The sequence below is a fragment of the Leptonychotes weddellii genome, chromosome 2 (genome assembly GCF_054177405.1).
Source record: "Leptonychotes weddellii isolate Sample4059 chromosome 2, ASM5417740v2, whole genome shotgun sequence".
Taxonomy (NCBI): Eukaryota; Metazoa; Chordata; class Mammalia; order Carnivora; family Phocidae; genus Leptonychotes; species Leptonychotes weddellii.
Window position 1 is genome coordinate 59,424,667 of NC_138370.1, and position 22,156 is coordinate 59,446,822.

Below are 22,156 nucleotides of genomic sequence, written 5' to 3' on the forward strand. Positions count from 1 at the left end.
TTTCACTATTCTTTTTAATTTATCCATTTTAGATATTTTTTATTGAGTTTCTGCTTATGTCAGATGAGTATGTAATTCATTCACATTTACCTGTTCACTCATTTCCATGTTCATGGTTTTCGTATTTATAATTTTATTATTCAGAACAAAGTCAAATAATGTGGTAGGACTGCATTTTCCTTCTTTCGTTTTTTTTTTTTTAAGAGAGAGAGAGCACAAGTTGAGGGGGAGAGACAGAGAGAGAGAGAATCTTTTTTTTTTTTTTTTTTTTTTAAAGATTTTATTTATTTATTTGAGAGAGAGAGAGAATGAGAAAGAGCAAGCACATGAGAGGGGGGAGGGTCAGAGGGAGAAGCAGACTCCCTGCCGAGCAGGGAGCCCGATGCGGGACTCGATCCAGGGACTCCAGGATCATGACCCGAGCTGAAGGCAGTCGCTTAACCAACTGAGCCACCCAGGCGCCCCGAGAGAGAGAGAATCTTAAGCAGGCTCCAAGTTCAGCACAGAGGCAAGGCTCGATCTCAGAACCCTGAGATCATGACCTGAGTGGAAATCAAGAGTCGGGCACTTAACCAACTGAGCCACCCAGGTCTGACGTTAATAATTGCTTCATTTTTTTTCACTACTATAGTTTTATATACCTATCCTTATTTTTCTCTAGTTGCTCCATGAGAACTTTTCATGTTTATATAAGTAAATTTTTTTAAGTAATATCAAACACATCAAGTAATCTGTTTCTCTTTTTTCTGAATATTTAATTGGCAGGAGACCTTCTGAATTGGTGCCTCTTTCCATCTCCTCTGCAACTGTTCCTCTGGAGTGTCCATTCACCATGTTTCCGACTTGTTCGCCCACTTCCTGGATCACTATTCTCTTATGTTTTACTCCCTTCTTCTTCCAGAGCCCTCAATACTTTCCTCAGACACATTGGAGGTAAATTTCTTGAGACACTGAATGTCTCAAGATATCTTCATTTTGCTCTGACACTTGATTATTTTGGCTGGGTACCGAATTTTAGGTTGAGACTCTCATAATCTGACTTTTATTGTTCCTATTGAAAAATACAATGTCATTATTTCTAATTACTTTTTTATGTGACCTGCTTCATACTCCTCTCTGCCTCCACCTCCCATCTGTCCGAAACTTTTAAGATCTTCTATTGATCTCTGAAATTTCATGACGACATTTTCTTTGAAACGTGAAAGAAGTCTCTCTTCTTTCATTGTTTTGTGTACTCAATGGGCATATTTGTGTCATTGAGTACTGGGAATTTTTCTGAATGCTCTTTGATAGTCTCTTTCCCCTGTCTTCACTATTCTGTCTTTCTAGAATGCCTAGTATTAAGATATTGTAACTCTTAGATTAAACATCTAAGTTCCTCACAAATTCCCTGCACACACCACTTCATATTGTATTGTCATTTTGTTACATACTCTGGAAGATTTTTCTTAACCTTATCATCAAAGTCATATAATTTTACTTGTTATTCTAGAAAAAAAAAAAAAACTTCCCATAGGTCTTTCTTATTCCCTGAGTTTTTTTTTCTTTTTCATAACATACTTTCTCTCTTTTTTTAATTTAATTTAATTTTATTATGTTATGTTAATCACCATACATTACATCATTAATTTTTGATGTAGTGTTCCATGATTCATTGTTTGTGTATAACACCCAGTGCTCCATTCAGTACGTGCCCTCTTTAATACCCATCACCAGGCTAACCCATCCCCCCAATGCCCTCCCCTCTAGAACCCTCAGTTTGTTTCTCAGAGTCCATAGTCTCTCATGTTTCGTCTCCCCCTCCAATTCCCCCCCCTTCATTATTCCCCCTTCTTTATGGATAGTTAATTTTCTTCTCTTTCTCTGCAGATACTCATTACAATTTTAAACATTTTTATTGTATTTTCTGCCTGCCCTGTTTCTGTTTATTTATTCATTTATTTATTTGTTTGTTTTGTATTACATCCTTCATGGACCAGACTTTTCTCAAATGCCTGATTCTCTTTGGCTATTTAACACTTAGACACTAAAACATTTCTTGGAATTTCCATGTGCATGGGGGAGGCTCCTTGACAAATGTGCTTCACTGTAAGGTAGGCAGGTGGCGATGGATTGCAGTACTTTCTGTCCATATCTATGGGTTGAAGAAATGAGAACTGGATCCCTTCATGACCACTTCTTCATCACTTTATGTAAAAATTATCCTTTTAAATGCTATATCAGGAACTTAATCACAATCTGTGTTTTGGGAGCCTAATCAAGCATTACCAATTCCTGAGGAAATTCATCAATAATGGTATCTGAGGACTTTTCTACCTTTTATAGCCACCTCCTTTAACACTCATTAGACCCTGGACAGGGGAAGGGGGACATCTCAAACCAAGAGTTTGGAAGATGAAAGCTCTTCAACTCTGAATGGCATTCTTCAATTTTAAATGTCAGTGAAATTTTCAAGCTCTAAGTTCTCAGAAACTGCAGCACTCCTCAGATTCTTTGAACTTACTGATTCACTAGAAGTTCCATATGGTGAAGATACCAAGTATTCAGAAATGGAAAAGCAGAATTTGAATTCAGATAAAATACTAGGTATGTTCCTCCCTAGAAGCATGACAGTAGCAGGCTCTTGTTTTCTATTTTTTTATTTTTTTTTACTTTGGTCATCCGTACATTTCTTTCCTTTTCATAGCATCAGATATCAACTCTCAAATTGATGAGCTACCTTCTGTCATTATTTCTCAATGTTCCAATATAATCTTCTCCATCTGGACATTTTTAAAGATCACGGCTTTCAATGTGGCTCTGTGTTGTTCATCAAATGGCACAATTCACACAGGGGACTGACTGTCCAGGCTGTTCTTTGCACAGAATGTGGCTCTGAAGAGAGTGAATACAGAGCTTCATCTATTTTAACCCTTGCTTCTCTGGTAGGGGGTCATTTAGGATCTATAATATCATATTAATGGATAAATTCTAATGAATTTTATAGTAGTTAGCAATTTCATTGGTAAACAGAAGTTTTATCTGAACAATCAACTTCTACTAATAACATGCAGGTTTGAGATTTAATATTCTAAATCACTGGTGCCACCTTCTAGTGAAAACAGTATCTATCAGTTGTAAAGTTCTTTTTTTTTTTCCATCATTACTAGAAAGAATGTCTTCTGATATAACAATCTAATATTTCAGAAACCACCTACAGAAACAAATCTACAGGGGTGCCTGGGCTCAGTGGGCTAAGCTGCTGACTCTTGGTTCGGCTCAGGTCATGATCTCAGGGTCAAGACCTCAAGCCCCGAGTAGGGCTCCATGATGCTGAGCATAGAGCCTGCTTGGAATTCTCTCTCTCCCTCTCCCTCTCCCTCTGCCCTTAGCCTTGTTCCCTCTTTCTCTCTCCCTCTCTCTTTCTAAATAAACAAACAAACAAACAAAAGAAAAAAAATAAAGAAAGAATTCTACATTTGGGTAAATATGAAACCTTTTCAGAGTCCTATTATGCTATTTAGAATAAGTTCTCATTTTTTCCTTCCTTTTCTCATTATCTTCCTGAGTTTGGGGAGGGCAGTTTTCTCAGTCCAGTAAGATCATACTTCCTCAAAGAACATAAACTTTTGCAACGGTAAAGGATTAAGGTCATTTTACTACTGATCTGAAAACTATTTTGAAAAAAATATCTAACAATAATTCTAAATTGGCTCTGATTATACTTAAGAGAGGGAGATACAACTAACCAGTTGGATATTCAGTAAAATCGTAATTTGACAGAAATCCCAATGAAAAAGTGATCAGGTACAGGGATTTAATTTCATTGTGTTGCTTACATATTAAATAGAAAATCAGAAATAAATAATAATATATTAATATTCTTGACATTTGCAGCTTTAATTTTTCACTGATGTATTCTCCCAAATGTGCATTTATTTCAGATACTATATTTACTAAAAACTTTAAAGGAATGCACAGAGGGAAAAATTATAAAACACTGTGATAGTGAGAAACAAGAGGAAATTTGAACAACTAAACTTTATATATTTTTGAAAACTTTTCGATAATTAAATATGCCTTCTAAGACAATTTATAAAGTTTGTCAAATATTTCTTACATCACTTATAATAGGAAATTGATTAGAAAATGTAAAGTGGGAAGTGAGTCTAAAACACAAACTCAGAAAAATATTATCACTTCTAATTGATCAATATAATCAAGATATGTTTTTAAAAATAACACTGATAAATGCTGGTCATTCAAAACTATTTTATAAGTAACTCTATTAAAATTATAAATATCAATTAATTCACCTACCAGATTTGCAATGATATAATGGTAACCTTTAACATGTTTTCCAATGGTAATAACCTAACAAAGATAAAGAAACAATTATTTAATACATGCAAATAATATAAATTAAAATTATTGATGTTATGACCCAATTGAGGAAAAAAGTGGAATTTTATTTTCTGATATTCTATGATGAGTCCTACTTGACAAAATACAATTATCAAATCCAGAGAATATTTCTCTCAGAAAAAAGTAACAATACATTTTAGTGCTTTATAAATGCTATCTTTCAAGAAGTCAATAACTGAACAAATAATTACTTCAGTTTAGTCAACAGTGAAAATAAGGTCACAAGATTTTAAGAAATGTAAAATGAAAAGAATATTGAATCCATAATAAGTTACAATTTTATTCCTACAAAAGCTATTTTTCTAAAACATTAGACAGCTGAAACCAACACCTGAGATTTTATATTCACACATCGACACTCAAACTTATAGTAGAACATAAATTTTTAAAAATATTAATAAGCATATAATTCTTATATGAATCTATAAAATAATATTCCCATCTTAAGAGTCTTGAAATGTTTGCAATTTAGTTCAAATGAACATTTTTATTTCCAGTTTGAGGCAGCAAAACATCAGAGAAGCTAATCTTTCTCCACAAATCTAAGTCAAAACTCAATGGCAAGATAAATATGGTCGTCTTGGTAATGCTCACAACAGTTTGGGGCATTACTGAATCAATGTGACCTTTCACTGATCTATAGCAATTCAAGAGAGTAGACATTGGTGAAATGACCTCACTATAGTCCTAGTACTTAGATATTCAAATAAAATTTTTATGTTTAATAGAACTGCCACACCAATAGAAAGCATGAAATGGCAGGGCTGCAGACAAAATTTCAAACCATTAGCCTCATTTATCCAGACAAAATTTCAAACCATTTCCCTGATGACACAGTTTTGATGGCTTCCCATTGCTTGTAGCATAATAAACAAAATCCTTAATTTATGCTACAAAGTCCAATCATCTTGCAAGCTTCTCCAGACCCTCTTTTTCCATTCTCTATACTAGAGTCTCATCAGCCCTCTTTTTAAGTATTTTTGTACATGAAAAGGCTTCCTTCCATCACCTCAGGACTTCACATATTCTATTTCCTCTGCTTGGAAAGCTCTCTCCACCACCATATCATTTGTCTTATTAATGCTTCAGGCACAAGGAATCTCAGCCCAATGTTACCTCCTGGGAAAAGACTTCCCTGACCTTCCCTTATCCCAGACAAAGTCAGGTACTCCAAAGCAATGCATTTAGTTAAATAACAAGGGCAAAAATCCTAGGAAAGATTCCATCAAATGCCCCTTTGATGTTAAGTGATAGCTATTTAGAAGAGAGTTAGGGCTTATATCATTTTCTAACCTATTTTTATGTAATACAACTAAATCGCTGTTTCCAAGAAAATGAACCCTCTGTATTGAAAGGAAAATTGTGAAGAAAAGATGTCCTTCTGCATGAAAAATATATTAATTAGCATCACTTGAATTGAGTTGATTATGTCCCTCATACTTCTACTGACATCTGTTGATTCTGCTTACTGTTGATTCTACTTTCTGAATCATGTATGTCTTCCTTCTGGGAATTAAAAACAAACAAACAACAACAACAACAACAACAAAATCATATAAATGGTGCTAGCAGTAGTTGAGTTTAGCGTTCACTGAAAGAAAGGGAGGGGATATGAAAATTTACTAGCTCTGCCTCTACATAGGAATTCATGTTGACCATACTATCACATTTTTGCTTTATAATAATCATTAACATTGCACTAACAATACTAAATTTATATTGATTTCTAAATGTTTCTGATGGCTGAGTCCTTTTTCCCACCCAATCACAATCAGAAATAAGTAACTCCAAGGATTTGTTGAATGATAAAATACTCATAATCAACAAAGATTGATTCTCTTTCTAACTTTAAGCTATTATAACAATAAAGTTTCATCACCTCTGTTCTCTTATAAGTATTGATAGAGTGAATAAGTAAATAGTGTTTCCTTTTCTTGAAATGTACTTCAAGCCCACTTTTTGCTTGGTAAACTCTCTTCCTTAAAGGTCTTCCATGATCTCCTAATCTAAATTTTTTTCATAACATCCTGTTCTCTTCATTTATATATATATATATATATATATAAATATATATATATTTATATATAAATATATATATACCATCATTATAATTGCATATTAATTTCTGTAAATATATCATAAATATTCACCTTAATGGGGTTTTGCCTGTTTTATTTAACATTATTTTCTTGGATCCACCACAGTGCCTGTCTGGCAAACAGACACTCAAGGAAATTTATTGAATGAGTAAATGAACGAACCCAAGCCAGATAAATGCTGCCAGTATGTGAATTTCTAACTTGTAGTACTACAGTGTGACATGTAAAATTTATCTTCCCTTCTAAACATGGGTTAATGGGGGTACAGATCCCATTCTTCCCTTTCTTTGCATATTTAATTCTAGACACAAAGGATGTCTGCAGTTAGTGTTTGCTGAATGATGCAACCAACCATTGTACACACTCATTTAACAAATTCAGGAGTGTCTTTTGAAAATACAATATACATGTGCAAACTCTCTGTACCTTTTGAATGGATGTCCATATGGACATTTAATCATCATATATTTGTTTCAAAACATTCCATTCCATATATTCCCAATTTCTCCATAGTTTCCCTCTTCTAGTTTTGGAAATAATTATTTTCATATAGACATTCACCAACATTTGTTATAATGATCCATGAATACATAAATTCTTTACAAAAAGACTAATAACTATTATTAAAATTCAGTTTTAATGAGACTCTCCTATGAAATTCAAATGAGTTGTTGAGGTTCACATTTGAACACGAGACCTTCAGGTTAAAAACAACCTTAACTTCATCTCCTGAGACAGGAATCAAGATTTTTCCACGGAAATGTTCACCACTCTGGCAAATAACATTTAGCTCTTTCTCATAACAAGTTAGTTTTATCCAGTTATTTAATATTTTATGCAAGATCCATTTTGTATGTCTTAGGGCCTGTATTATTACATATCAATTAAAGCTGCATCAACATTCATGTTTGCAAAATGCTTTGTGTTATACAAATTAGTGAATTAATTTTCTCCGCAAAGCCTAGAAAGACCTAGAAATGCATACTTAGCTGCATATTTTTCTTCCAGTCCTATATTATCCCAAGGAACTAGCAGCCACTACACACACACACACACACACACACACACACACACACACACATTTATCAGTTGGGAAAAGAAGCAGATACCCAGTGAAGCAGATCTTAACTCATTAAATCATGATGCTGCTTCACCAACATCCCTGGTCACTTAACCTATGTATATAATATAGTGGATCTTATTTTTATCATTAGGATATTACTGAATGGCCGTCCTATCCTAAAAGACCTTAAGTGGAATCAAGGTGGTATGGTAAGCACAGATAAAACATCCTTATGTCCAGTAAGCTTCTCAAACATCAAACACAGACTATGTCTCTCCTACATACAGGCTTTCTCTGAAGACTCAGATGCATTCAGACAATATAGGCTTAATATTCCATACCGTGCTCTAATGTTTGACGTTCTCCATGTTTTGCCATGAACTACTCACGTTTCCCTTAGAACCCCAGCCTTATTTTCACTTAATTGGTAGCTATTCCTTTATCTCTAAAAAGTTCAACAAGTTAAATTTTAAATTTCCAACTAAAAATATCGAAGTTTAGGGCAATGCTTACCATATAAAACAGAAGACTCAATAGTTACATATTTAATATAGTTAATGATTAATATGATGTGTCAGCATGACTGAAGACCATCTGCTATTGCTAACCAAAGCCAGAGATAATTTAATTGATGATCTTTGCTGCATCCTACATAAACCATAAAGGAAGAACTGCAGTTCAGCACCTCACACAAATACTGCAAATGCTGACACTGCATGCACATTCTATACTTGGTGCCATTAGAAAACAGAGAGTAGCCAACCTGGTCTACGATGTCGTTTACTTTATCCCGTTCACAGTCTAGGATTACACGCCGTTCCTTTTTTAACTCCAGATCTTGAAAAAGTGATCGGTATGTCTCATCTTTCTTGTCATTGTTAATGTTTCCCACATTGATAGCAGTCACTTGCCATTTCTTTTCAGCAGCAGAATCCAGCACAGCTTGCAGTGTTGATAAGCCTAGGAAGGCAAAGAAAAATGATGACTGACAAAAATACTTGAATAACTCAGAATTACATTGTGAAATTGACAGCAAATATATTTTTAAGGCTGATATTTTTGTGCAACTGAGGGGATGTTGACTCCTCTAAAAAGCTACAATGATGATCTTTATCAACATCGATTATTTCCGCTTCACATCAAAAACTCTTTTATCTATATGCTGTTGTTCTGACGGAAAGAACCATGGTTTGGGAGAAAATAGTCTCCCCTTCTTTCAGCTCTCTCAGCTGTCTTCTTTTGGATATTACTGAAGAGTAATGTCTGTGATACCTTTGGTTAAAGTGAGATCCAAAGACATTACACACATTTCTTTCTCTTACAGAATGGGAAAGACTGTTTCCTTACATATGACAGTCTATCATTTCATATTAACATCCTCAAGAGGTTGCAAACATTTTCAGGGAGACAAATGTACATAAGTCTCTGTGAGCATACGAGCCAATAATCTCGATGAGGCTATTATCTTTCCTCCTATTGTCTTTCAGTCGGCAGTTGTTTTTCCTCAGCCTTCTGTCACATCATATTTTTGTTATCGGGACTGATCCCATAGAGATTAAAATGTTCACCTATTAACCCAGATGGTAACAGTTAGTTTTCTAGCTCAGATTTGTTACATTTACTTAACTTTCCAAATGTAAGACCCATTTACTATTTATCAGTAACTTTGCTTATAGCATCATACAACTTAGAAAATTTCTTTCTCTTTTTAATAAAAATACATTACCTCATATGTAGGATTGAGAAGGGAAACAATTGGGGAATTTATTACCTTAAGTTAAATCTGCAGTTTAGCACTTGGAAAAGCAGTACATAAACTTGTCTTCCATATCACTTCAATTCTTCACAGCCAACCTAAATTCTTCATTTCTATTAATAACTGAATGAACAACACAAAATCTGGGCTCCAAAAAGAATTCAGGACTCATCACATCATCTTCTTGATTCCAGAAAGTCCTACATCTTTCTCAGAAGAATGCTGATTTCTTTTTGCCTATAAAATGTGGGATTTACCTAATGTGATCACACTGCTCTATAAATTTTATTAATGTGCTACACTTTATTTCAATCTATTTACTATGGCAAAAATACGTGCTTCTAAAAAAAAAACTATCGAAGCTGGAAAACCATTATTAAAAATTGGATTGATTCAATACTGGCCAAGAGTATATAAGATTAGCCTAGAATGTCTTGTTATACAAAATGCAAGGAAGCTCTCCAAAACTATCAGCCTTATGTCAAAAGACTCAGGAGCCAATGTGATGAAAATCATTTTAAGTAAAGATGAGGCAATTTGGATATCAATAAGAATAATAACTGCAAAAGACTTAAAATATATAACATTTTAAATCCTTGAATTCTTATTAATATCTAACAATATAAACTGCCAAAACTGAAACAGCAAGAAATAGAAAACTTGAACAGACTGATAACCAGAAAAGAAACTGAATCAGTGATATTTAAATATATATAAATATCTGGTTGCCTTTGAAGGATACTAGGAGCTGAGTTATTATTTTGAAATTGGTAAATAAAGGAAAAGAAACAAGCATTTTCCTGCCCTTCCTATATGAACTATACTCAGGATAACTAATTAAGACAGCTTTTCCTTTTTGGAAAGATTCCATCTAACAAATGGTGAAGGAATATAGATTTAGAATTACAACCATCCTGTAACACCTAGTGAATTAATGAATCAAGGTAACAATCATTAACTGCTGCTAAAAACACAGAAAGAGAGATGACCAGAAGTTACATGTCTCTAAATAGGAATATTTAACATCACCTATGGAGTATTCCTGCCAAAAAAATGAACATGAATCTTGCGAAGCTTCTAGATCTAGCTACCAATTTATAAGGAATATGTAGCAGAGTAATATGCTAAATACCACAGTGTTGAAATCATCAAATTGAAACTCTACATATGTTATTAAAGACTTAAGAGATATATTAACCAATTGGGAGATAGGGACCTCATTTTTATCTTGATTCAAATAAACTGTGGGGAAAAAAATGGATGATGATATTATTGAATTACTATTAATCTGCCTGCATATGATAATGATATTGTGGTTATGTTGAAAACAAGAGTACTCTTTCACAACACAAACTGAAATATGTACAGATGAAATGACATGATGGCAGGTATTTGTTTCAAAATAAATGTGAGGGACAAAGGGATATAGATAATTACAGGATTCCTTGCATATTGGTCATTAACAAAGCTGAGTTAAGAGTCTTTGGGGGGTCTTCATACTATTCTATATTTTATTTAAAATATTTCATTATGAAAATTGACAATAATTTATTTTTATTTCAAATTGGGAAGTTGAACCATAAATTGAACTTAAAGTGAAATTTGTTTTTTTGGCAAAACAATAATTGTTTCCTCTGTCCAGTCATGTAACAAAAACATGGGCTACACAAGAATTTCTCAAGAGAAAATTTAAACAAGAGACCACATTTCAGGGGTGTCTGGCTGGCTCAGTCGTTAAGCGTCTGCCTTCGGCTCAGGTCATGATCCCAGGGTCCTGGGATCGAGCCCCGTTTCAGGTCCTCTGCTCTGTGGGGAGCCTGCTTCTCCCTCTCCCACTCCCCTTGCCCGTGTTCCCTCTCTCGCTGTGTCTCTCTCTATCAAATAAATAAATAAAATCCTTAGAAAAAAGGAGAGAGACCATATTTCATTGTAAAAAAAATTCTATTAATGATAAAATTTCTTTTAAAAACATCATGGATCACCTATGCTTTCCATTAGGTATAAGTAAATCTTTCCATGATATAATTCAAACACTTTTCCTGTTTTACATCATCAGTGAAGATAGAACATACAGCTGGCCATCATGATCAATTCAACAGTTCTCAAAGTGCTTGAAAACAGTTATTAAATCTATCCAGTCTTCTTTCCTGAGTAGGAAAAAAAAGCTAATTTTCTAAACCTCTTTCACTATCTAGGTCCTACTTTTCCACATTCTAATCTTTATGCAACTAACTCTTCCTTGTTACCTCCTTAAAAACATTATATCCATGAATGATCTTCCATATGTTATCCCCATATTGTCATATAGCACTGGGATTCCTTTCTTCTAGGCTGAAATTATTTTTGTTTTTATTTAATCATGAAGTTTACCACATACTAAAATTTCAAGTGGTGATGTTCTTGATATTCTATTCCATCTCTCAACATATATTACAAGAAATTTTAAATATAAATAATGATTTGTAAATGGGTTTCATCAAGTGATATTTCTATATCTAACATTTATTGTCAGTTCAATCAAAGAATATGGAGATGATATATTAAATTTATAAGAATGCATTTAAAGAAGTGGTTGAGTTTTCAACTAATTCATTCTATGTGTCAAAAATAACTCACAGTTGGTGTGGATTTTCTATTAAAACTCTCAGAATTAATGTTTTGTAACCTATGAAGCCTAGAAACATTACATCCATTAAGAAACTAAATAGCTCAAGTGGTACAATATCAGACTTGATTAATTTAGTGCCATCAGAAGACAATGAATAATATTAAATCATCTCCTAGGGACAGCCAGAAGTAACTCACAATCCATAATATAGTCTGACTCATGATTAAAGAGATTGCTGTCCCAAGCTTAGTAATCCATATTCTTAGATTTGTTTTCTTTTTTTCGGTTAATAGTAACAGACCTCTTAGTCTCTTAACTTGCTTTGTGTTTTCCTCACAACTAAGAGTTTTGTATTAATTTTGGTTACTTTAAAATTAGCAGATCATTTTAAAAATCACTGAAAATACATGTTACAACTATTGAGGTGAAATTAACCTCTTCAAACCTAACACAAATTCATGTTCTTGGTCTCTTGGTACCACATTCTAATTAGGGGAAAAATATACTTGAGATAATTACTCTTTCCCTTCCACACAAACGGGCATAAAAGTATCTTCATAAATACCTCCATCCCTTAATCAGACTATAAACTTGTATGGACAGTAGAAATTCTTTATAAATATTGGTATACTTCAAGTTATTAGTAAGTGGTAATTATTCTACTGTAGTATCTATACTATATCAGGATATTTGAATTATAACAGAGACTGATTTCTTATTACTGAATTACTCAGAACAAAGAAAGCTTGAGATATGCAGTTGTTCATCTACAAATAGGAAAAAAAAAAAGAAACAGAAAATTAACGATTCCTCCTAATCCATATATTTAAAATACATTCTAAAGTAACTCAAGAATATTACAAGATCTAAAATTAAGTTCTAAGCTCTAAAAATTCTCAGGCTTTTGGCTAAAATAAAGAACAGCTAGACTATGTTTTGTTGGATTACATTACCACTTCAAGTACCTAACTTTTGCAAGGCTAGTTATAGTTGTATAACTTATTTGTGAGCTGACAATCACTTAAAACTCTCCCAAAGTATTACCATCAGTGTTTCACAGTTTCATCTTGAGTTAGTGTTAATAACACTGTGAGAGACTTATAGAAATGCCATCAGCCTAAAGACAGGTAAAGTTTAAGTGTTTTAGTTTGTATATTAGTGGGTGGAATTAAAAATGATTACTGCAAAGAGGTATATTTCATTTAGACCACTTCTTTCTTTTCAAAAATATTTTCTTAGTTTCATTTAAAATTCACTGCCCTTATTCATCTTTTAGGCACAGAAATTAATATTTATGATCACTAAATCATGGCAGCATGCCTAGGCAGATTATTGACTTTCTCAGGAACATCTGAAAAGAAATTTATAATTTGGAAGTATTTTTATTCTATGCATGATTTGTTCTTGGAACTGGAATCAAAGTGCCTTCCCTTCAGGGAACAAATAGTGTGGTTCAAAATTAAAATCAAGACATAAAGATATAAAGCATTAGTTCTGGTTTTACTTACTGTCTATAGAAATGTGTTGTCTTACCTTATTGACATTGAACCAATAAATAAGAAACACATTTTGATTAATGTCTTGGTTCAAATTTAATACATAAAACTATATTTAATGCATTAACATAGGTAAGTCCATTACTCTATAGTTCCAAATGTATTGAAGATCTATCTACCTACTGTCTATGAAGTAATAATATGCTTTTAGGAAGAGCACTGGGTCATCAAGGAGTGGCAGGCTGCTGCAATATGGCTTGGATAAAGAGAAGATGTGGTCCTAAAACATCACAGTCACCAAATGAACATTTTCAGCACTCCGTTCATGGGTAAACTTGAAATAGAAGAAGATGAACTCTACGAAGACCAAGATGAGTCTATGTCCTCCCTTGTTTATAATTGGGACATGGACTCCTGGACTTGTTGCTCAGCATTTTGATGGGTGGTGGGAAGGAAGAAGGGTTTAAATGGCAGTCTTAGTTAGGAGCAGTGCAATAAAAAAGCATAGAACATTTTAATTTTTTTTTCATCCGGCTCATATTTGGGGCAGAATGTTAGTGAGCCATTTTCAAGCTTTGGCCATGCTGCTCAAAAGAACATCAATCAGTGTATTTATAAATTGAAATTTAACAATATAGGGATGCCTGGGTGGCTCAATTGGTTAAACGTCTGCCTTTGGCTCAGGTCATGATCCCTGGGGTCCTGGGATTGAGCCCCGGGTCAGGCTCCCTGCTCAGTGGGGGAGCCTACTTCTCCCTCTCCCTCTGCCCCTCTCCCTGGCTTGTGTGCTCTCTCACTCTCTCTGTTTCTCTCTCAAATGGATAATAAATAAAATCTTAAAAAAAAAAACAGTATGTTTAATTATAGACTCTCAGAAAAGTAAAGATTATTAAAAATTGAAAAAAAAAAACTGTATGCCAACGCTTTGGACAACCTAGAAGAAATGCATAAATTCCTAGAAACATATAAACTACCAAAAGGAAACAGAAAGAAATAGAAAATTTGAACAGACCAATAACCAGCAAAGAAATTGAGTCAGTAATCAAGAAACTCCCAACAAATGAAAGTCCAGGACCACATGGCTTCACAGGATACCAAACGTTTAAAGAAGAGTTAGTACTTAGTCTTCTGAAACTATTCAAAAAATAGAAAAGGAAGGAAAACTTCCAAATTCATTCTATGAGGCCAGAATTACCTTGATACCAGAACCAGATAAAGACACCACTAAAAAGGAGAACTACAGGATGATATTCCTGATGAATATTCTCAGTAAAATACTACCAAACTTAATTCATTAATACATTAAAAAAAATTCACCACAATCAAGTGGGATTTATTCCTGAGTTGCAAGGGTGACTCAAAATTCACAAATCGATCAATATAATACATCACATCAATAAAAGAAAGGATAAGAACCATTTGGACAATTCAATATATGCAGAAAAAACCATTTGACAAAGTACAACATCCAGACATGATAAAAACCCTGAACAAAGTAGGTTTAGAGGGAACATACCGCAATATAATAAAGTCCATCTATGAAAAATCCATACTAACATTATCCTTAATGGGGAAAAACTGAAACATTTTCCCCTAAGGTCAGGAACAAGACACGCATGTCCACTCTCACTACTTTCACTCAACATTGTACTGGAGTCCTAGTCACAGGAATCAGACAACAAAAAGAAATACCAAATTGGTAAGGAAAAAGTAAAACTTTCACTATTTGCAGATGACAGATACTATGTATAGAAAACCAAAAAGACTGCACCAGAAAACTGCTAGAACTCATACACGAATTCAGTAAAGTTACAAGATACAAAATCAATGTACAGAAATCTCTTGCATTTCTATACACCAATAATGAAGCAGCAGAAAGAGAAACTAAAAAAACAATCCCATTTAGAGTTGCACCCAAAATAATAAGATACCTAGGAATAAACCTAACCAAAGTGATGAAAGACCTGTACTCTGAAAACTATAAAACACTGATGAAAGAAATTGAAGATGACACAAAGAAATGGAGACATTCCATGCTCATGGATTGGAAGAACAAATATTGTTAAAATGTCTATACTACCTAAAGCAATCTATACACTTAATGCAATCCCTACCAAAATACCAACAGCACTCTTCACAGAACTAAAACAAATAATCATAAAATTTGTATGGAAACACAAAAGACCCCAAATAGCCAAAGCAATCTTGAAAAAGAAATGCAAAGCTGGAGGAATCACAAATCCAGACTTCAAGTTATATTACAAAGCTGTAGCGATCAAAACAGTATGGTCCTGGCACAAAAGCAGATATACAGATCAATGGAACTGAACAGAAAATCCAGAAATAAATCCACAATTATATGGTCAATTAGTCTTTGACAAAGCAGGAAAGAATATCCAATGGGAAAAAGACAGTCTTTTCAAAAATGGTGTTGGGAAGACTAGACAGCAACATGTAAAATAAAGAAACTGGACCACTTTCTCACACCATACACAAAAATAAATTCAAAATGGATTAAAGACCTAAATGTAAGACCATACAAATCCTAGAAGAGAACATAGGCAGTAATTTCTTTGACCTCGGCCATAGCAACTTCTTTCTAGATATGTCTCCTGAGGCAAGGGAAACAAAATAAAAAATAAACTATTGGGACTACATCAAAATAAAAAGCTTCTGCACAATGAAGGAATCAACCAACAAAACTAAAAGGCAACCTACAGAATGAGAGAAGATGTTTACAAATGATAAATATGATAAAAGGTTAGTATCCAAAATACATAAAGAACTTATAAAACTCAACACCCAAAAAGCAAATAATCCAATTAAAAATGGGCAGAAGACATGAACAGACAGTTCTCCAAAGAACACATATAGATGGCTAACAGACACATGATAAGATCCTCATTATCACCAGTCATCAGGGAAATGCAAATCAAAATTACAATGAGATATCACCTCACCCCAGTCAGAATGGCTAAAATCAACAACACAAGAAACAACAGGTGTTGGAAAGGATGTGGCAAAAAAAGGAAACTTCATGAACTGTTGGGAATACAAAGTGGTGCAGCCACTGTGGAAAACTGGATGAAGGTTCCTAAAAAAGTTAAAAATAACCTTATGATCTGGCAATTGTACTGCTGGGTGTTTACACAAATATTACAAAAATAATAATTCAAAGGGATACATGCACCCTTATGTTTATAGCAGCATTATTTACAATAGCCAAGACATGGAAGCAGCCTAAGTGTCTATCTATTGATGAATTAATAAGATGTGTTATGTACACACAAAGAATGATATCTTGCCATTTGCAACCACATGGATGGAGCTGGAGAGTATAATGCTAAGCAAAATAAGTCAGTCGGAGAAAAACAAATACCATATGATTTCACTCACGTGTGGAATTTAAGAAAACAAAACGAACAAGCAAAGGGAAAAAATAAGAGAAAGAGAGAGAGACAAAGCAAGAATCAGACTCTTAACTAGAGAACAAACTGATGGTTCCCAGAGGGGAGGTGGGTGGGAAGATGGGTGAAATAGGTGATGGGGATTAAGGAGTGTACTTGTTGTGGTGAGTACCGAGTATTGTATGGAAGTGTTGAAGCACTGTATTATACACCTGAAACTAATATAACACTGTATGTTAACTAACTGGAATTAAAATAAAATTTTTTTAAAGTTGAAAAAAAAAAAAAAACAACCCTTATAATCCATGAGTGGCCAGATCCAGAGAGTGCCACATCAAGGACAGACCAAATTGTTTGAAATTGAAGCATGTAGAGATATACTGGGAAATGAATTCATAGAATGTATTTCTAAAGCATGCATAGCAATTTTTTTATTACTGCCTTAATTTTCATTGCTTTGCCATCATATTACATTTTAAAAAGTTCATTCATGCATTTATTGCATGATTGTTACTTTTCTTCAGCCCTTAACCTCATACACTTCAAGGAAGTACCTCCTTATTTAGTGTTATGTGATTATAAGCATGCATCTTTGTTCCCTTAATTGGATAACAAAATCCCATTTCCTTGATCCAAGTAAAACACTATGTAAAGATCAAGTCTTTTACTAATATTTTGAGTCTTACACACTTATCTCTGAAAATAGTTTCAGATCCAGTGTAACACTGTTCATATTAAGACAGGAGCAGCTATTTGATAATACCTTGAAAATGTGTCCATAAGGCCGTTTTTGGCTTTAATATATAATACTTAACTTTAATATATAGTACTATAATATTCTTCTAATATTCTTCTCTCAAAAGATGAACTTAAACCCAAATCAACTTGTACAATTTCATGACTGGAGATTATCTCATCACTTCAATTTCATTTAATATTTCCAAAGCATGTATTAATAAAATGACTTCAAAATGTTTCATGTTCTTTTCACAAGTACATAAACTCATACATCTTCACCTGATCATCTCCCAGAGTTTTTCTTCAGTACCTCTCTTCAAATACTAGAGTTTCTCTTTTTCTATTTATGGCCTCTGTTGTCTATATGACTTTTCCCAAAAGTTCATGTTCACCTAGAGGGAGTCACACTGAGGGTGAAGTATGTCCCTAAAGAAAAATGCCACCTTCGACTTCGTCAAACAGAATTCATCTTCTGATCCTTCAACTTAGCCAGCAAGATTCAGGTTCTCATATCATCTCAAACTTAAAAAACACAGATGCTTAACCCTTATTAATACTATTTATTCAATATCAGCTCTGTTCCAGTATCATCTTAAGTGCTGTGTGTACAGTTAGGAACTGGACACCCAGTGTAATGGGTACTGCCTGGACATTGCGTTCCTGGGGCTTATACCCAGGACACAAATAAAAGACATAATGTTTGGCCTGTTTGACTAAAACTGTCCCTGGAACATAGTAGGAGCTCAATAGCAGTTCTTGAGTAAAAGAACAAATACTACTATTAATTATAAATTGAGATAAGTACTATGTAGGAAAAGAGAAGACTTCTTTGTGAAAGAATAACAGTATGAAACGCAGCTCTGTGGAAATGTTCTGTAAGCTAAGACGTGAAGGACGAGAAAGAACTAGAGGCGTGTGCAGAGATTTGGGATGAAAGGGTTTGGTTTGGTGCATCTGGAGACAGTGAAAGAAGGTTAGTTAGATGGATTTAGCTTAGTGAGTGAGCAGGACAGTAGCATAAATTGTCAGGAACTAGAACTTAGAGCCATGTTAGGGATTTTCAATTTTATCTTCATTTTAATGAGAAGTGTTTTAAGCAGAGGAATGATAAGGTCAGAAAAGCATTGAAGAGAATTTACACATTGCAGCTGCTTTGTGGAAAATGGATTAAAGAGAAGCAAGTGTGGAAATGGAGAGGGGAGAGAAGGAACATGTGGTGGTGGCCTGGCCTGGAGCAAAGACAATGAAGAAGAGGGTCCAGAGATAAAATATATTTGCGTGGTAGAAATCACTGCAACAGGATGCAAGGGTGAAAGAGGCATTCAGAATACTCGAAGACTTCAGGCTAGTTTTATTAACATAACAGAGCTCTAATGGAGTCAGCAGAGATCAGGAGGAAAGCCTATGAATAAGCTCAGTTTTGTAGGCCTTTTATCACATTAATAAGAAGTATGCTTCGGAATCACCCAGCACATTGCAATCCACATTTTCTTTAAATGGTTCTGTTTTAATTTTTCATTCCTCATAGGAATAGCAAAGCTCTCCCTTCTCAAAGCAGGGGGTAGAAATTGTTGACATAGCAACTTTTTTCAGCTTGTAAAGGCTTTTCCACGGAGTATTCTCATTCTGGGAGGACAGGGCAGAGAATCAGACACCTAGCTTGAGCACTCCAGATGGGATTGCTGCAGCAAATGACTACAGACTAATCAATGGCGAATTGACTGACAGCTGGCTCTCTTCTTGTCTGCCCTTGCAGGTTAACAAGGTGCCCTATGTTGGTAGAAACAGGCTTCTGGGTTTCATTTGAACCTTTAAATATTCCAGGAAGCAAGCTGCTGAAGGAAGCCCAGTTTGGTACTTAGGTACTCTTACAATAGTGGTTCTTAATCCTTTTGAGTTTGGTTATGGGTACTGTCTTTAGAAAAATACATATGCAAATATGTGCACAAAATGTTCATTCAACTTTAGTTAAGTACACCCACTGAGGCCAAATCATATACCCAGGAATAGTTAAGAACAACTGAGATTCCAAAGAAAATTAAAACACTAATTTGAAAAGATATATGCACCCCTATGTGTACTGCAGCATTAGTTACAGTAGCCAAAATATGGAAACAGCCCAAGTCTTGACTAATAGATGAATGGATAAATAAGATGTGGTGTATATACAATGGAATATCACTCAGCCATAAAAAAGAATGAGATCCTGTCATTTCTTACAACATGGGTAGATCTAGGGGGTATCATGCTAGGTGAGACAGATGGAGAAAGACAAATACCACATGATTTCACTTATATGTGGAATCTAAACAACAAAACAAATGAATAAACAAACAGAATCAGAATCTATTTTTAAAAAGCAGGACAAGACCTATACGTACAGAGAACAAACTATAAAATACAGAAAACAGAGAATACAGAGAACAAACTGATGGCTGCCAGAGGGGAGAAGGGTGGGGTGTTGGGCAAAATGGGTGAAGGGGAGTGGGAGATACAGGCTTCCAGTTATGGAATGATAGGTCTTGGGAATAAAAGAATGTAGTCAGTGGTATTGTAGTAGTGTTGTATGGTGACAGATGGAAGCTACATTTGTGGGGAGCAAAGCATAATGTACAGAGTTGTTGAATCACTATGTAGTACACCTGAAACTACTGCAACATTGTGTGTCAACTATACTTAAATAAATAAATAAATAAATAAATAAACAAATAAATAAATAGACAAATAAAATTTTAAAAAAAGAACATCTGGAATTCTATGACACATACATCAAGCAGGTCTGTTACTACCAAACTTTCCAACAAGAGATGTGGAAAACACGATGGAAGTAACCGCCCCTGAAAACACAACTTTAGTATAATGAGCCAAGATTCTATCCAATTAGTATGCTAATCAATAACATCTCATCATAAACCTAGAATTATGAAAATGCATGGGTCTGGTGTCAGAAGACCTGGGTCAAATTATACCAGCTGTTGGGCGCCTGGGTGGCTCAGTCATTAAGCGTCTGCCTTCGGCTCAGGTCATGATCCCAGGGTCCTGGGATCGAGTCCCACATCAGGCTCCCTGCTCAGCAGGAAGCCTGCTTCTCCCTCCCCCATTCCCCCTGCTTGTGTTCTCTCTCTCTCGCTGTGTCTCTCTTTGTCAAATAAATAAATAAAATCTTAAAAAAAAAATTGTACCAGCTGCTCAAGTGGATCATGAGCAAGTCCTTTAACTCCTCTGAGATTCAGGGATGTCATTTTAAAGCAAGGTTAATGACAGTCATACCTTCCTCATAAAACTTTTGTATGTGAAAATATTTAATTGCTATTAATTTCTCTAGAAGTCCTTATTTACATATTTATTCAGTTTCACTTAAACCAATTTTCAAGGCAGTCACTTCACTGACCTTCGACTAGTAATGTAGTCCCCATAGAGTCTTAGCTGCTGATGTGAGAAGGTGCTATTTGCATTACAACTGAACATCTGGGCATTGGGTTGGCAGAGTCTATATCTTTAAATTGAATATTCACAACTTTTTTTTAAAACTCTAAATATGTTTCTCAAGTTTCAAATTGCATTATTCATTTACACAGAAAAATTAAACCAAGTGACCTCTGGACTTTAACACCACAGGTCCATAACATCACATGTAAGTGTTATTCCATAACATCACTTGCAAGTGTCAAGTGTAGGCATTGAATTTGACCCATTACAAAGGCATAAGGGTATTTTTACTTACCTCTGTCGCTGTCATAGAGATATGCAAACTTGTCCCATTGATAGTATTCAATCAAGCTAAGAAGTGCTCCTTTGAGGTCAGGTCTCATCTGAATGACAAATGGATGTGTGCCATCTGTTGGGAAGCTGGGAGTGATGAAGGAGACATGGAGCGTTCCACAAAATGATGTGATGGTATTTACAGACTTCTTGTCATAAAATCCAAAAATAGCATAGACTCCTCTTGAAAACTGAGAGCAGACTGAAGAGGAAAAATAGAAAGGATAAATCATTGAAATTGGCATACAATAACACAGATTTGCTTAAAATTCAATGCCCTGTTATATGAAACATAAAATAATCAAATTGAAAAAATATAGAATTTATATCAATGATCCATCCAATGTCTGAGGACTCATTTACTTAGCACTCTGTTTGAGGAATTCAAAGAATTAGAAAGCATTAAAAAGTAATTTTGGTTACAAGAAAATATATATATTATTTTTTAACAAACCACGTAAGTGGAAACCTATTTTAGGACAGCCACATTGAAAAAATAGCATAGGGGCTCTTGGGTGACTCAGTTTGGTTGAGCGACCAGCTCTTGGTTTTGGCTGAGGTCATGATCTCAGGGTCTTGAGATGGAGCTCCAGTGTGGGCTCCATGCTCAGCAGGCAATCGGCTTGAGGATTCTCTCCCTCTGCCCCTCCCCGCACTCCTACATGCACACTCTTTCTTTCTCTCTCTCTTTCAAATAAATAAATCTCTAAAAATAAGTGTAAGTAACACTCACTAGTTATATGAAGAACAAACTACAGTTACCTGGCATTTATACACATTCATAACATCTCATTCCCTCTAATTTATGATTCTTTAAAAGGAT

General features: G+C 34.5%; 1 protein-coding gene across 5 annotated transcripts in view; it reads right to left on the minus strand.

The window, feature by feature from the left end:
• Positions 1-22,156, minus strand: part of GRIA2 (glutamate ionotropic receptor AMPA type subunit 2) — a 145,574-nt gene that overhangs the window by 56,228 nt on the left and 67,190 nt on the right. For all 5 annotated transcript variants that reach the window (XM_006732914.3, XM_081811519.1, XM_081811525.1 and 2 more), the window contains exons 3-5: positions 21,296-21,535; positions 8,330-8,526; positions 4,300-4,353 (exon numbers count right to left, since the gene is read on the minus strand). In XM_006732914.3, coding sequence (XP_006732977.1) covers positions 4,300-4,353; positions 8,330-8,526; positions 21,296-21,535 — 491 coding nt within the window. The remainder of the gene's footprint in view (positions 1-4,299; positions 4,354-8,329; positions 8,527-21,295; positions 21,536-22,156) is intronic.